Raw genomic sequence first — 15,230 nt, 5'->3', positions numbered from 1 at the left:
ATTAGTGCATGGTGCATTAACTTATGTTAACAGCAACAACATTTGATTTTATTAATGTACTAGTAAAGGAAATTAACATGAATGAATATTAATAAATGGTGCAGAAGTATTGTTTATTGTTTATTCAAGTTAGCTAATGCATTAACTATTGTTAAAAAATATCACAGTATTGTAAAGTGATACCAACATTTCCAGAAATCCAGATTATATTACTTAGAAAATCTATATTGATATTAAAGCTCCACACTTGTAATGCATTTTAACAATCGTTAAAAAAGATCTATTTTTATTTCCTCTAAGCAATTTTAGAAGAAACATCTGAGATTCAGTGATTCATTCCCATTAACAGATATCCTTCCCTTCTGTCAACACTTTTATAGGCTTTTGATAATTCACATAAGGATATTTGGATGTTTACGTTTTCTGTTGTGTTTTTTCCCATCCTTTCCCTATGCATTGAAGGCGCAGTTACGGATTTAGACAATTGTGTTATTTTTATCCCGTTAGCTTGTTTTTTCTCTGTATCACATTAGAACCGGACAGTTACGTTCAGTGTTTTCTTCTTTCCCCACTAATGGGATTAAACACCAAATGGGTGGGATAATTAAGAAGGGTAATTATTAATATGTTCCCAAATGAAAAGGACTGTATAGAGTGAAAAGCTAATCAAATCGAATTAATAGTACCAAGGCATCTGATAGTCCCCATGTTCAATTTGCTCTTTCATCAACCTTCCATTCAAACATCCATGCCTGTTTTTTCCCGTCCCCTGTATGCTGAATGCCTCAGTGAGTATGTGAGAGATATTAGTTCTGTCATGTATTCTGAATGCATTCAGAGATGAGACAGGGATGATACGATTGTTCTGGGTACGTATTAGTTAGATAGAAAGCCGATGAATTCGGGATTACCTTCAAAGCAATTTGCGATTCACAAGTCTGTCCTCTGCCCGCATCGGTGCCATATTTATTTGCCGTAAGTAAGTGTGGCCTAATGACGACAGGGCACGGGTGAGCATGCAGAACTCAAGCAGTCGGAGACGTGATAGATAGCGAGGGGCCGCGGTGGGGGTGGTGCGAAGCTGACGCCTTCCGCACAATGGTTTTATCACATTTTGCTACTTACCTCACTGTCAACAAGGAATTACATCCACCGAAGTGGAAAGTAAGATTAATTATGCCGACATGCACCGTGTCTATTGAATATTACTATTCTTATTATAAATTAGGAAGTACAGGGGAAATCCAGTTCCCTTTTTTAGCAAAACTGTCTTATTATTCTATGAAGTAAAACATTGCCCTCAAAACAGTTAATAGTGTAATAAACTCTAGTGCCTCACATGAGAAAAGGAGAAGTGTGAGTAGGGCAGAATTGCTCGGGGTGATTTTGTTTGGGTTTTCTTCCCTGGATACATTAAGACGGATTCATTTTGTGAGGATAATCAGCAGTGTGCATTTAGACGGATCATAATGAGGTGTCTAACTTTGAAAGTACGTAAATTAAAAAAGTAAATATACACCGACAAGCAATAAGAAACTTTCCCGTAGGAAACAGATTTCTTCTGCTGCTTTAAGTGCATTATTACATCAGAGCAGTAAAATATATGCTGTGTGGAACCCTTTCTCCTATTTAGTGCACAATATCGGGTATACCATTTTGCAGTGGTGTCCGAAACCTTAGCGAACTACTTCTTACCCTATATCTGTACACTACATTCTTTTTTACACACAATGCACCTTGATTTTGAGTGTACATTCGATGTATACTGGCTCACTCACTAATTTTCATGTGACACCCTTACGTTTGTTCTGGTTGATAGTTATTTTCTACTTTTAAAGAATAAGCTGATTAAATGAATGTGATGGACAGCAGTTTTATTTTAAATATATATAAAATCATTTTATGAAACGGAATTAATGGAAGTATGCCTGCAAATAAATGTGAGTTGTTTGTACTCTATTTTAAACTAACAGAGTTTCATCGGACGCATGTGCGCCTGACCCCCAGGTAACTTCCAGTTTGTGTTTGGCAATAGTGTCTAACAATCGGCTATAACTATTTAGATTTTATTTAATTTATGTTAATATTAATTTGTATTATTACTTTACTGTATAATAATTGTATTAAATAAACGTTTGTTGAATTTTGTTGTTCATTTTATAAAAATGTAGTTCGTTCGCATTTAAACAAACCGTATGGTACATTGACATCTAGTGTTTGAGCTTGGTATCGGAGTCTTAAATCAAAATATTGGAGAGACAAGTTTAGCCAAGTAACGGTTCTTCTTGGTTTCTTTTTGGTTGTTATCAGAAATAATATACAGGCACTCTATTGTTTTTGAATGTGTACTGGACGTTCAGTTGGGGGTCACAAAAGTGTGCATGCGCAGTAACGTTTGTTTATGTCTATACAATAAACATTAAATATAAAAAGGAAAAAAAAAAGTATTTTATAAAAATACACAAAGCTAATTGTTATGTTTATGTCGAACTACTCCGACAGTACTGTCAGACATATGCTATATAAGTCAGTGTCCGAACTCACTCACTCATTTCATTCACTTCTTCCCCATATAGTGGACTCAAATGTCCTTCGCTTTATAGGGAATAGTGAAGGTGTGAACGAGGAAACCGTTTCAGACATGGCAAATGGCTGCAGATGCTTCCACTGTCCAGATACAGTCAGTTCCTTTTCCCTGAAGGTTCTGCGCTTTGAGCAGATCTGAACCTTCATGTGAGGATGAACGGCTGTGGGGATGTTTTCAAAGCATAAACAAAAAATAACGTTGGAAGACTGACATTTGGAATATGGCACGCAATTAACCTGAGGATGTCGGAAGTCATTGTAAAGCCATTCTAGTTTCAAAGGCAGAAATAAACAACTGGAAATGTTAATTAAATGGCTCGCTGTGCTTCCTTCTTTAATTTTGCTTCATTAATGTACTGTGATGGTAAGGGGGGAAGCAGAGAAACCATATGTAATCCACCGCATAATGGTGTCCATGGTGGCTACAACGCAGGGCTTGTGATTAAAATCCAAAGCCATTTGTATTCTTAAACACAAAGGAGAGAAAAATCTTCAGCTTTGGAATGTATGTTGTGGATAACACAACACGCCACAGTTATTGAAGTCTCCATGAAATCACAATTTACGTTTTTTCCCTTTAAAGGTCCAGTGTAGGAAATTGAGCGGCATTTAGTGGTGAGGTCGCAAATTGCAAACAACGGCTCACTCCACCCACCCTTTCAAAGCACTACGGTGGCTGACACAGAACAAAGATGATCTCACACATTTTTGCCAAATGAGATTTACAAAACACAATGTAGAGCAGTTTGTCGATTTAGGGCTCCTTTAGAAACAGGATGGTTAATTCCATGCAAGGGGACCCATGGTGTACGTAGATAGAAATACCTCATTCTAAGTTAATAAAACATAACGCTTCATTATGTTGCAATACACGTCTGAAGATATTGGTATGTATATTGTATTGCATTGCATTTCTGTCAATAGATCCTCCAAAAGAATACACACAACACCTTTAAGACGTAGGCAGAAATACAGTTCCACCAGTTAAGCATATTTGTGTTGCGCACACAAGGATTTTTTCTGGCGTTTTAATGAAACCAAATTACTTTGAGTAGCTCGCTCAGGGCAAAAGCATTAGCATGCAGCAAATTTTTGTCGCTTTGCTATTAGCAGCATTTGTTTTTAAGCAAAATAACATGCTAATTTACTAACATTGACTATCTTTGGCCATATTAAAATGTTCCACCAGATAGGATTAATGATTTGCCTTGAAGCGAGGTAATTTCACAAGCCACATTGTGTTCTATACCCATGTACTTTCAGCTCTGGGTTTCTGCTCTGACTTCACTAAATGAAATGTGTCTAAGTACCTAAGTGCAAAATAGGCCAGATCAAGCCAAAATTACCACAAATTGTAGACACCTTAGTCTTTAGAGCAGAAAGGTCTCGTCCCCTTTGGTCTGTTTTTTTAATGACTTTCTATTTCTCTTTGTTTTTTTTAGCGGAACTGTGGAACCCAGACACTTGTAGAAAAGTAAAAGTTGGTCCAGCTCCTGTGAGGACGCTGCTAGCTCTGGAGGACTCTGTCTGGGCAAGCTGTGCAAACACAGTTACTGTGGTTCAGAGGTCCAGTCTGTCCACGCAGGTAAGCTTATCATTGATGTACATTTACAACTGACTTCAAAATAGCAGAGACTGTGTGTTTCATGGGAACATGGCCAGCGCTGGCTGACAAATAAGCTTGTGTGTGAAGATCAATAAAAGGAGCAATTCATTGCTATCTGTGGCCAAGGTACCTCCTTTGGGATTTTTGTTTCTTTTCACAATTTTGAATGACACAGGATGAGTAAAAAGCTCTGTCAGCCCTGTTTAAACCTGCTATTAACATCTGTCGTGGCTGTTTCAATGGTCGGGTGAGACAGATTGTCGTTTTAACCTTGTAGTAACATTCCTCTTTACTGGGTCTCCTGTGTCCAGTTCATGTGATTTTGATGGGCGGGTCTCTGATTTTGTGATTTCATTCACCGCAAAAAAAATTTTCATATCAAATTGTATGTTTATATTAAATTATTCAGTTTTGACGTCTCTGAGATAACTACAGACTTGATCTCAAATTTTTGCGTTATTAAGTATGAAAGGTAATGAGAAATCTCGTAGATCTTCCTAGATCTAAAACTTATGAGAAAATGTCTCTGTGACTTTGTGTCCATGCAGTGGAAGTCAATAGGGACCAATGTTGTTCCGTTACCAACATTCTTCCGAATATCTTTTTTTGTGTTCTGCAGAAGAAAGAAAATCATACAGGTTTGCAATGACATTAAAGTAAATGAAGACGGAATTTTTTATTTTAGGAGAACTATCCCTTCAATACTGGGTGTAAACACAGTTTTCAATCTTTCAGTCTCAAGTTATACCCTTGGGGATCTGCCCAACAGGCGTTCATAACCCTGAGCCTTCCTTTAGTCCTGCATTCTTTGGTTTTATCTCCAGAATCAAACATCTCTTTCATCCTCTGAGATTTCTGTGGATGCGCCCATCAGAGAAGAGATTTGTGCTAGTGGTAGGTGAGTGGGACCCTGCTGCGTTTAGCTTGATCCTCCACAGTTCGGGCCAGTGCTGTTTTTTGTTCCGCTGATTACCTTGTATCCCCTTCCCTGTGGAGTCGTGCTGGCCTACCAGCAGGAGGAAGTTGGGGGGGCGTCTCTAACACTGTTAGTTTGCTGCCTTTGTACGCCGCTTTGCAACAAGTCACATGATGTTGTGGTCTGTGAGATAAGCAATGGGACTGTAAGAATTCAACTCTCTACCCTGATTGTCGCAAGCTGTATCTAGGTAAGCCGCATTGTGCGGTGTTGTCTTGTTCATCTGACCCGAATCAATGATCTTGGTTTGAGGCAGCTGGATGGCTATTGGTGCAGAAGGCTTGTAAACATGCAGAAACGCTTCTGCTTCTATTGTTCCGATCTACAAAGAAGGCAGAGGCCCACGCGCTGTTAAATGAGAGGATGCCTAACATAATGTTCTCGTAAGCACTGCTTTTCCACGTCACCTACTATTATACAGGACTAATGAGAGGTTAGGTGTGATGCTTATGTGGTACATGGAAGCTTGCTGTGCTTTGCCCCTTTTGATAGTGAAGAACAGTTCTCTCCCGCTGTGATGTAGCGATGTAGTATCTAAAGAAGACGCGGCGAGGGCAACCCCTGTCTCCGCTTGAGACTCGGACTCAATGATGGGTCTGTGTGGCCGTGTTAACACCCGGCTGAGATGTATCGCAATATGCTTTCACAAAATAAGTTACATGATTAGGTAATTTATGGATTCCACAGTTCTTCCATTCTTGTTTCTGAAGGAAAGTAAAAAAGCAAAAACAGAGAACAAGAAAGTGAAAGAGAGAGAGAGAGCAAATGCACCCACTTCCAAGTCAATTAAAAGAGCGAACACATCAAAGACAGTTTCAGTCATCTCAAACAAAAGAAGCTCCCGCTGGCAAGGGCACGCAAACAGGTGCTAATCCCTGTCCGCTAGTGTGCAGAGTAAAGAACTGTCTCATGCACCCACCTCACCCTCTCTTACTAATCTGCCTCAACCCCAGACTTAAGAACTCACTGTGCGTTAGAGCTCTCGGGGCTCCTCGATAGCACCACAGACCTCAGGGGGCCGCGTGCAAACCCTCGATAAGACGCGCCGCTCCCTCATGCCTCATTAGAGGATCGGGCATGAAATGGCTCCTCTTTCCCCGTGGACTTTTAAAAGGTGTTTGGAAGGGGGGTGTATTGTTTTCTGATACGGCTTTGCTGTGAATCACTTCTAAATCAAAGTAACTCCATTTCCAGTCATTGAAACCTTTGTGATGTGTGGCCCTCGTGCCCGCTACCGGGATGCTGAGTTTTGATGGGGAAATGTATAGGGTGTTGTGTATTGTTGAACGGAATAAAATCCTTCTTTAAATATATATTTAAATAAGAGTGAAGGAAGAGAACAAACACATTACAAAGCGATAAGTATAAGACATAGAAAATGTATATATAATTAGGAAATTAAACAGATTTGTGTTAGAAAATGTCCTGAAAATTTGTTTGTAAGATCTACGGACAGGTTCTTTAAACGTAGATCGCTGAGAACAATCGACACTGAATGTTGGATCCCCACAATACTTAGTTCTGACCCTTTGAAGAGCAGGAATTTCAGTACTAGAAAAAACAGAGACTATTAAGAGCTGTTGAGGATTTAGAAACCAATTACTACATTTTCAAATTAAGTTGTTTGAAGCCAATGAAGAGATTTTAAACAGGCGTAATATGTGTTTCCCCCTCCCACCAGGGCTGCAGTGTTTGAGGCAGTTTTGGCCTGCCAGAGACTCAAATGAAAACTTAAACATTACAGTATCGCTAATATTACAGTTACTCTTACACAATCAACAATATTTATTCAATGACAAAAGCAGATGTTTCAGAAATATTGTCTGTACTTAATGTATTACAGGTTGTAAGTTGTACCTGAAGAGCGTTGTGTGTAAGTATTTTTGTTGTACTGTTTCTGTTCACACAGTATGTTTGGCTATGTTTGATCTGTGTATGATCTAGAACAAATGACCTGCAACATATGTGCAGTATTTTTTATTCCATTGTTCTGAGGGAACAAAAAATATGTTATTTTATAATTGACTACCCAACCGTTGTGTTGTAAATAAACCTATGCTAGGTTGGTTTAACCCATTGTTGTGTCAAAATAAACCATTATCTGGGTTAATTTAACCTGACTATTGGGTTTGTCCCCGTTTGACCCAGCGCTTGTTTGACAATAACCCCGCATTATTTTACAGGGTGTGCATGAGGGAAATGTGTCATTTTTCAAAATGTACAAATATTTAAAGGTCCAGTGTATGAAATCCTTTGGTGAGGTTGCACATTGCAACCAACGGCTCACTCCAACCCCCCTTATGTAGCACTAATGTCAGGTTTTCGCTGTTTTCCCAAAGGACGTATTTACAAAACACACTCTGTACAGCAGTTTGTTCATTTAGGGCTACTGTAGAAACAACATTTCATGCAAGGGCACCCGGGTATATGTAGATAGAAATAGCTCATTCTAAGATCATAAAAACACATAGTTATGTATGTTAGATTGCATTTCTGTCAATAGGACCCCAAAGCTCTTTATTAAGAGTTTATACTATTAGAGTGGATCTTTGGGATATTATTGTGGGTGACAACAGTGGAGTTGTTACAAAAAGAGTCCATTCTAAGGCCCTTAGAGACCGGTATAGTGAATTAAGCTCAATGAGCAGCTCTGACTGCATTATCTAGGACAGATTTGCATTGTTTTAACATGTTTTCCTCATTTACCCTTTGCACACAACATAATATATTATTAAAGTGTTTTGACATATGGTTTGGCTTGTGTTGCATTTTCTTACATGTTTTTGACAAGTCAATTACACAAATAAGAAACAGGTGGAGGCAGATTGTTATGATTCAGGTGTAAATAGTCTCAGCAAATTCAGTGTTGTTTCTCATCAGCCTTCAAAAACTCCAAAAACCCCCCTTTTTCAGGTACAGAACATTTTTTTTTTACTAAAAGGTGCACATTTTGTGCTACACTTTTACATAAACAGAGAGAGTTGAATGGCCAATAATTACAAACACAGTGTGGCTGTAGTCCAATTCACAAATAATAAGACAAATCTGTCGCTCGGCTGGAAGTTGTTCAATGCAAGTTGACCTTAAAAATGGTCTTTCGCTACTTTCATTTTGGCCACAGGCTAAACCCCATGGTGTCCCAGGAAGCCACATCCCAGAGTTTGGTTTTGACAAAGCCCTTTGGTCTTCTGCTGGAATCAATGCAACAACACAACCAGGACAAGGGGAAAACACTGCTGTCCTCGCCAACCCAAGTTGGGTTGTGCCTTGTCTAGTACACAGACTACCACAAATGAGCTCTGAACTTCTTCGCGAACAGAATGTTTAGGTTTTGTTTATACAGGCACACTATGTACTCTTGAGAATAAAGGGATACAAATAACCTTAAATTGCCAGTAACACAGATGTCTCATCATTATAGAGAGTTCCTGCAGAAATGTGGACTTCACGACTAGCTTCCAATAAGGTGAAAATGACCTGTTCCAGATCTGAGCATGGGCTCCTGACTCCCAGCAATAACATAAAATAAAGTCACTTATACTTTGAGAAAGATCCATGAAAACAAGACGTCAGACACGCTAAACAAGATCTCATTTATGGTAGCACGTTCACACTTCAAAGTGGGTGAACGCTCTCTGTTCTGAAAATATTTTTCAGACACGCGCGAGGAGTCCTTGTAGACGGATCAAGAATAAAGGGGGATAAAATGGGCCCTTTGTCATTACAGTTCAATATTCTATTTGTGAGTTAATGGAGAGAGAAAGCGAACAAGAGAAAAGATGAGATATATATATATATAGAGAGAGAGAGAGAGAAATGAAGAGAGCTTTGTAACAGATTGTTTTTGTCATGCTGTATTCAGTTATGTTCCAACATTCTTGCTCATCGATTTTCATTGGTCTCAGGTTCATGACTTCACCTATTAATGCATTACCATTATAAGGGCAGAGAAATGTTTATGCAACATTTATTATTTTTAGTTAAAAATATGAGGTTTGTTGGGTTTTTTCAAACAAAATCTTTAATGAAATCTTGGACCTTAGATTAGAAGTTAAAAAATTGTTTCCACAATGCGTTATTGCAGAGCCGTGCACAGAATTTCTTTCTATTTTAGTGCAAAGCAAATTGTCACTTCAGTGCAATTCCATGTCACACATCGGGCTATGTAAAGAGAAATATGGGTGGTGTTGCTTCAGTAACTTGCAAGATTCTCCGGAGCAGAATAACTCCTTTCAGTCTGTCTAATAACGTTCGATTTCACTTGAATCTTGACGTCTGCGTTTAGCCAAAAATACACGACTCCCTCTTTGTGAGTTAACACAGAGAGAAAGCAAATGAGAGAAAAGACGAGATGTATAGAGAGAGATTTTGTTTTTTAAACAAAATCTTTAATGAAATCTTGGACCTTAGACAAGAAGTTACAATGGTTTTCCACAAAGCGTTATTGCAGAGCCGTGCACAGAATTTCTTTCTATTTTAGTGAGAATTAAGTATTAAGGATAAAATAGCTTGTATATTTCCTTTGGGAATGAGTATTTGTTGGAATAGCAGTGAATAAATGTGAATTAAAATGTGCACCGCCGTATTTAAGCAAAATTATGAGAATGTCACTGTTTTTAAGAATTTGTAAATGTATGACACTTTTAATGAGTCTTGATCATGAAAATGTTCCCACAAGCATCCAATTTCAGTAAGTTATTTAATTATATACGATTATATTGAAGCAGAAAGTGGTGTATTGTCTCAAGGGTTTCGAGCTGTCATTTGTTTTGCTTTTATGTTGACTGCTAGTTACGTAGAAATTGCACGCTTTAGCATTTTAACCCAACTTTTATCTCATTGTCTTTTTTATCCTGTCTTAGAGATTTGAGGTTCACCAGGAACCAATGGTGAGCGTGGCACACATGGTACGAGCCGGAGGTGGCGTATGGATGGCCTTCTCAGAGGGCTCCTCCATACGACTCTTCCACACGGAGACACTGGAGCACCTGCAGGAGATCAATGTTTCTACACCCTCCTCATTTCACAACCCCAGTAAGGATTTCTCAGTCCACCTACAAAATGCTCATGTTTGTTTCCGTCTTTGTACCTCACTTTTCATGATACAGTTGTAATAATTAAGTTGTTCTTCTTTGAACGGTTCCTGTAGACCGGCTCTCCGGGGACAAGCCGTGAATAAGTGACTAACTTAATACCCCGCTGAGCAGTAATGGAGCTTTGGGGTTAATGGCGGGAAAAGTCACATAAGAATGACGGCAAAACACCACAGACGATGCTTTTCATTCTGAAGGTTGCCATGACAACACTTTTGTCATGAGTCGTGGCATGCTGGTGATGTGCCGGCGTTTTCCACGGTTCTTTTTCCGACCCTGTTCTTTTCTTTAAATTGTCCATGTTCCCTCTGCGATCATCTTTAGCCGTCTTTATCTCCTACAGCAGGTCCTCTAAAATGTTGCTGTCTTTTTTCTTTTGAATCCTCCATCTCTCCTTTACAGGTAGATATTTATCAGATCAAGCATTGTCTTTGCTCTCTGTGAAAGGAGCTTTTGTAAACACTCATTATATAAGCCAGGACACAGACGAGCCTGGTTTGTGAATGGTGTAATATCTGCACAGCAAATTGACACTTCAGTGCAATTCCATGTCACACATCGGGCTATGTAAAGAGAAATATAGGTGGTGTTGCTTCAGTAACTTGCAAGATTCTCCGGAGCAGAATAACTTCTTTCAGTCTGTCTAATAACGTTTGATTTCACTTGAACTCAACGTCTGCGTTTAGCCAAAAAAACAAGATTCTTCAGCTGTCACAGACAATTGCCATCAAGCGGAAGGGAAAGAAGGCGGTACAGAAACCCATAGCGCTACATCAGACTTCAAAAACTAGCCAGAGCAAGTTAATGTCAGCTGGTCCCCTGCTACAGCCGCGTCTCATTAGAGCACTCGAGAAACGGAGGAAAAAAAAAGGATACCTCGCAGTTTATGACAACAAGCAAGAACATCAAACCTGCGGATCAAAGTTACAGCTGTATTTTTAAAGACATTTATAGTAGAAATGACTAGGGTTGCGGCTAAGATGTCTAGAAAGTTCTGTGACCCTGAGGCGATTGTCGAACTCGACAGGCCAGCTGCGTTTAAATATGTAGCGCGAGTTTGCTGAGCTGCAGTTGCAGGTAACGGAAGGAAGGTTCACAGTCCACAGAGCACAAAAGCGAAAATAAGCTTTGGCAGACGTCTCCTTCCCATACCGTCGGCTCTCGTGAATATGCAAATCCACAGACATCACATATAGGAAAGCTGATATGGTTATCACAGATCAACGGCCTTCTAATCCTTCCGGTGTGTTCCCAAATGATGAATGGTGAATTCATTAGTTTCAAAGTCAAAAGTTTCTGCATTTTCCTCTTTATACACCATGAACTAGACCAAACGCTTCAGTATGGAGCGAAATATGTCTTCTCAGTTATACCATTAATAATCAAAATACACTTTATTTTGATAGTCCACTTGAGGTATTTTACAAATGAAAAGTTACTTGCGACTTCTTTTCAACTACCAGTCAGTAGAGTATTATCAATTCAATAATAAGTAATATAATAATAAAATATTCTGCCGACTATAGTAACTCGATATTAAAATTATATTAATATAATATTGTTCTTTTGTTATTATTATTTGTATGTTGTATAATAATAATAATAATAATAACAATAATAATATGTGCTATTATTACTCATATTAATAAAATATTTCCCCTCAAGCCTACAATTTTCTACATCCTATTTCTTCAGCATCCATGTAGTCATTATATGACAATCCATTATGTAAGCCGTCATTCTTGAACAGGCAATAAATGCATAATTGTATATGTTAGTCAGAACAGGAGACCTGACATTTTTAATAAGACATTTTGTCAAACGCCATTGCTTTTATGTGACCTTCAGAGGTTTCCTGCCAAATAACTGTCACGCTACAAATACTTCATTTACACATTAGCCAAAGTTTCCCTAAGTGCCGTAGTAACCTAAAGACAGAACACCATAGGAATCAACTTGCTGGTTGTTCATGCAAAGCAGACCCCCTGATCTGAGCGTGAGACCACCATCCAGACTCGGCGAAGATTTTGAGATGCTGTAATGTTTCTCCCCATTTTTTATCATTAAAATGATGAAAAGATCCAGGTCAGGGATTTCAGTTCTTTGAATAGTCATTTAAATGCTTCCTGCTGCTTTCTGTCTAAACAGCCAGCTGAATGTTTTCATACCTTATCCCTGAGGTCTCTTGCCCAGTGTTGAACAACGTGCTTACACTTCTGTAATTGACCAGTCACATAAAAATGATGAGCGAAGAACAATCGGAAGGGTGAAATAATCAGCAGTGTGCCGAGTCTCTAAAGAAACAATGATTGTAGATGAAAAACAAAGTGCTTATTTTATGTTCACCAGATCGATTTGTTCTTTCAAAAGTTAGAAAAATACATTAAATAGTAAACGACTGAAGAAGGTTATTCAGTAGGACTGCCTGTTTTTCAGGTCAGAAGAGCCTGAGAGTCACCAGTCTGCTGATTTGCCAGGGGTTGTTGTGGGTGGGCACTGCCCAGGGCATAATCATCACCCTGCCTGTGCCCAAACTGGAGGGTATCCCAAAAATTACAGGTATGGAGGTGGATGTGCATCATGATGCATAAATACTTTCGCACAATCTATGAAGTCATTTTCAAAATACATTTTTATTTCTTTAAACTAAATACCAGTAAGCGTTGTTTTGCAAACAGTAAATTACAGTATAGCATAATACTGTATTTGATTACATTAACTGTATTGCAGAATACCTGAACATGTATTTTACTCTGGTATAGGTAAAGGAATGATGTCTCTCAACGCTCACTGTGGACCTGTGGATTTCTTAGTTGCCATTTCCGGCATTTTGTCCCCGAATCTTCTAAAGCGAGATTCTGTGGTGGAAGGGACTGATTCTGCTTGTGGGACGGAGGATCGCAGTGACTCCTCTCAGGAATCTCTCCAGCAGCCTTGTATTTCCACCCACGTTGATGGCAAAGCAAAGGGGCGGGGCATGTTGCTACAGTACCGCCTCCGCTCAACCTTAGGGTTGCCTGGACGACCATTAACTGCACGAGGGGAGGAACCTTCGCACTCATCTTTAGAATGTCTAGAGGACGGCTCCATTTACGAATTCAGCGACGACCCGGAAATGTGGGTCAAGGGTGGGCCCTGCGTGAGGTACGGGGCGAGGAGGGACCGGGTTACCTCGGCAGCGGTGATCTCAGGGGGGAGGGGTTTTCATAGACTGAAAGAAGCTTCACAGGGTGCCAGCACAGAAAATACTCTTATGATATGGCAGCTTCCTCTTACTGTTTGAGTGACGTTAACTTCACATACAGTATGTGGTGGTACAAAATGAAAGTCTCAGGATTTAACGTACATTATTATAGGGAAAAAAATGTCTGGGGCTATCAAGAAAACAAGGTCATGAAAAGAATATCTCTCATTGGTCACTGTAGCAGGAATGTGTTTCCTTACCCTTGATGGTTCCCGATTCCTGTATTTAACATCTCTCACTGCGGTCAACCTGATGTGAACCTTTAATGAATAATTTTAGTTGGAATTTACCACGCTTACAGGGCTGCTGAGGGGTCTCTTTATTCTCTGGCGTCTCGTATCAGTGGAACGTGAAAAGCCAATTGAAAGGCATTTCTTTGCTTCTTGCTGATATTTTTCTCAGCCTGTGACTCGTGTGAACACACGATTCTTGTTGAAAGTCAAGTCCGGTCAGGTCAGAACTGTGAGTGTTAACCCTCACGAAACGGTTTCGAAATGTTACAATGATAGGGTTCAAGCCCAAAAACATTTTTGTCCTCAGTCATGACCTGAAAACATTTTCACCATATGGCAGTAATTTGAATCATCTGCTTAAACTCGCTATTACTTAACAAGCAGATTCATTAGCTGCTGGTATTGATCAAATACAAGCATCGCTGGTTACAGGAAAGCTGTGGATCTACAAGGCTTTTGATGTTTATTTGGTCTTGTTGAAGAGATATTCACTGCTTATATATGTGTAGTTCTGCATCTGTGATCTGCAGTTGTGTTCTTTAGTTTGATATTTTATACAGATTCAACAGTCACCCATCAGAAATTGTTCCAGATACATGTTATAAAGGGAATACATTGTTTTTTGGTACAAGCTAATTAATGAATAATTAATTAGAACTAACTTAGAATTAAAACTTCAAAATATGACTTCAATGAACAATTACCCATCTTTCAGATGTTACTGAGCCTTTGCTGAATTCACAACATGTATATTTGTACATAACTGAATCATTTGGTTTATTAAGAAAATAAACTAACAAATTCAGATATTTCAGAAAAAGTTTTTTCATCCCAATGTTTTCATCATTGATTTTTCACAGCATGTAACATAATGAATGTGTGAAATGTATCATTTGTTCTGGTACTGCAAGCTTTTGTCTAAACGTTTTTTTTTTGCATTTTAACACATAAAACATTTATGACGGTCATAATATGCAACTGAATATAATAATGGTGTTTACAATAGTTAGTCATTATTTGAATATGACATTTTAAAGTGGAAGTTAACATGAATAATGTCAATTGTACATTATTAATCCATATAATGTTAATTTGTTTTCCTTGTGCACTGAAGCAATTGTTTTTGGCTAATAAAGTTGTAGGTCTTTTACTCATGTAAAGGAGTGTTAACGTGTTTTTATTATCGTAAACCTCTGTTATCATTGCAAATATTAGTATGAAGTCTAAAATGTGCAAAACAGGACTGCAAGCCCTGAATAGTCTTGGTTTCTGCTAAGCAATCAAATGTATGCAGGCCATTGCATTTTTTCATCTCTTGTTGACCTGCGGAAAGGCGAAAATCCTTGTGATTTGGTACAGTTTATTCAGAGATTCTGGATAAGCATGCTGCATTAAATGACACGCCACACTGGAAAAGCCCAGAAGCTGTAATAAAAGGTCAGAACTGAATAAATTGATGCGTGTTGGGACAGCGAGTAACTCAATGCTACCG

General features: G+C 38.8%; 1 protein-coding gene across 1 annotated transcript in view; it reads left to right on the top strand.

Annotated features, from left to right (window-relative positions):
• arhgef10la (Rho guanine nucleotide exchange factor (GEF) 10-like a) overlaps window positions 1-14,895 on the top strand; it is a 100,157-nt gene extending 85,262 nt beyond the window's left edge. The window contains exons 22-25 of the mRNA XM_079482983.1: window positions 4,029-4,171; window positions 10,031-10,202; window positions 12,698-12,820; window positions 13,024-14,895. Coding sequence (XP_079339109.1) covers window positions 4,029-4,171; window positions 10,031-10,202; window positions 12,698-12,820; window positions 13,024-13,544 — 959 coding nt within the window. The 3' untranslated portion in view covers window positions 13,545-14,895. The remainder of the gene's footprint in view (window positions 1-4,028; window positions 4,172-10,030; window positions 10,203-12,697; window positions 12,821-13,023) is intronic.
• Window positions 14,896-15,230: the final 335 nt, after the last annotated feature.

This window comes from Barbatula barbatula, assembly GCF_947034865.1.
Source record: "Barbatula barbatula genome assembly, chromosome: 20".
NCBI classification, from domain to species: Eukaryota; Metazoa; Chordata; class Actinopteri; order Cypriniformes; family Nemacheilidae; genus Barbatula; species Barbatula barbatula.
The sequence above is the reverse complement of the archived record's forward strand: the minus strand, read 5'-3'. Positions and strand labels throughout refer to the sequence as shown.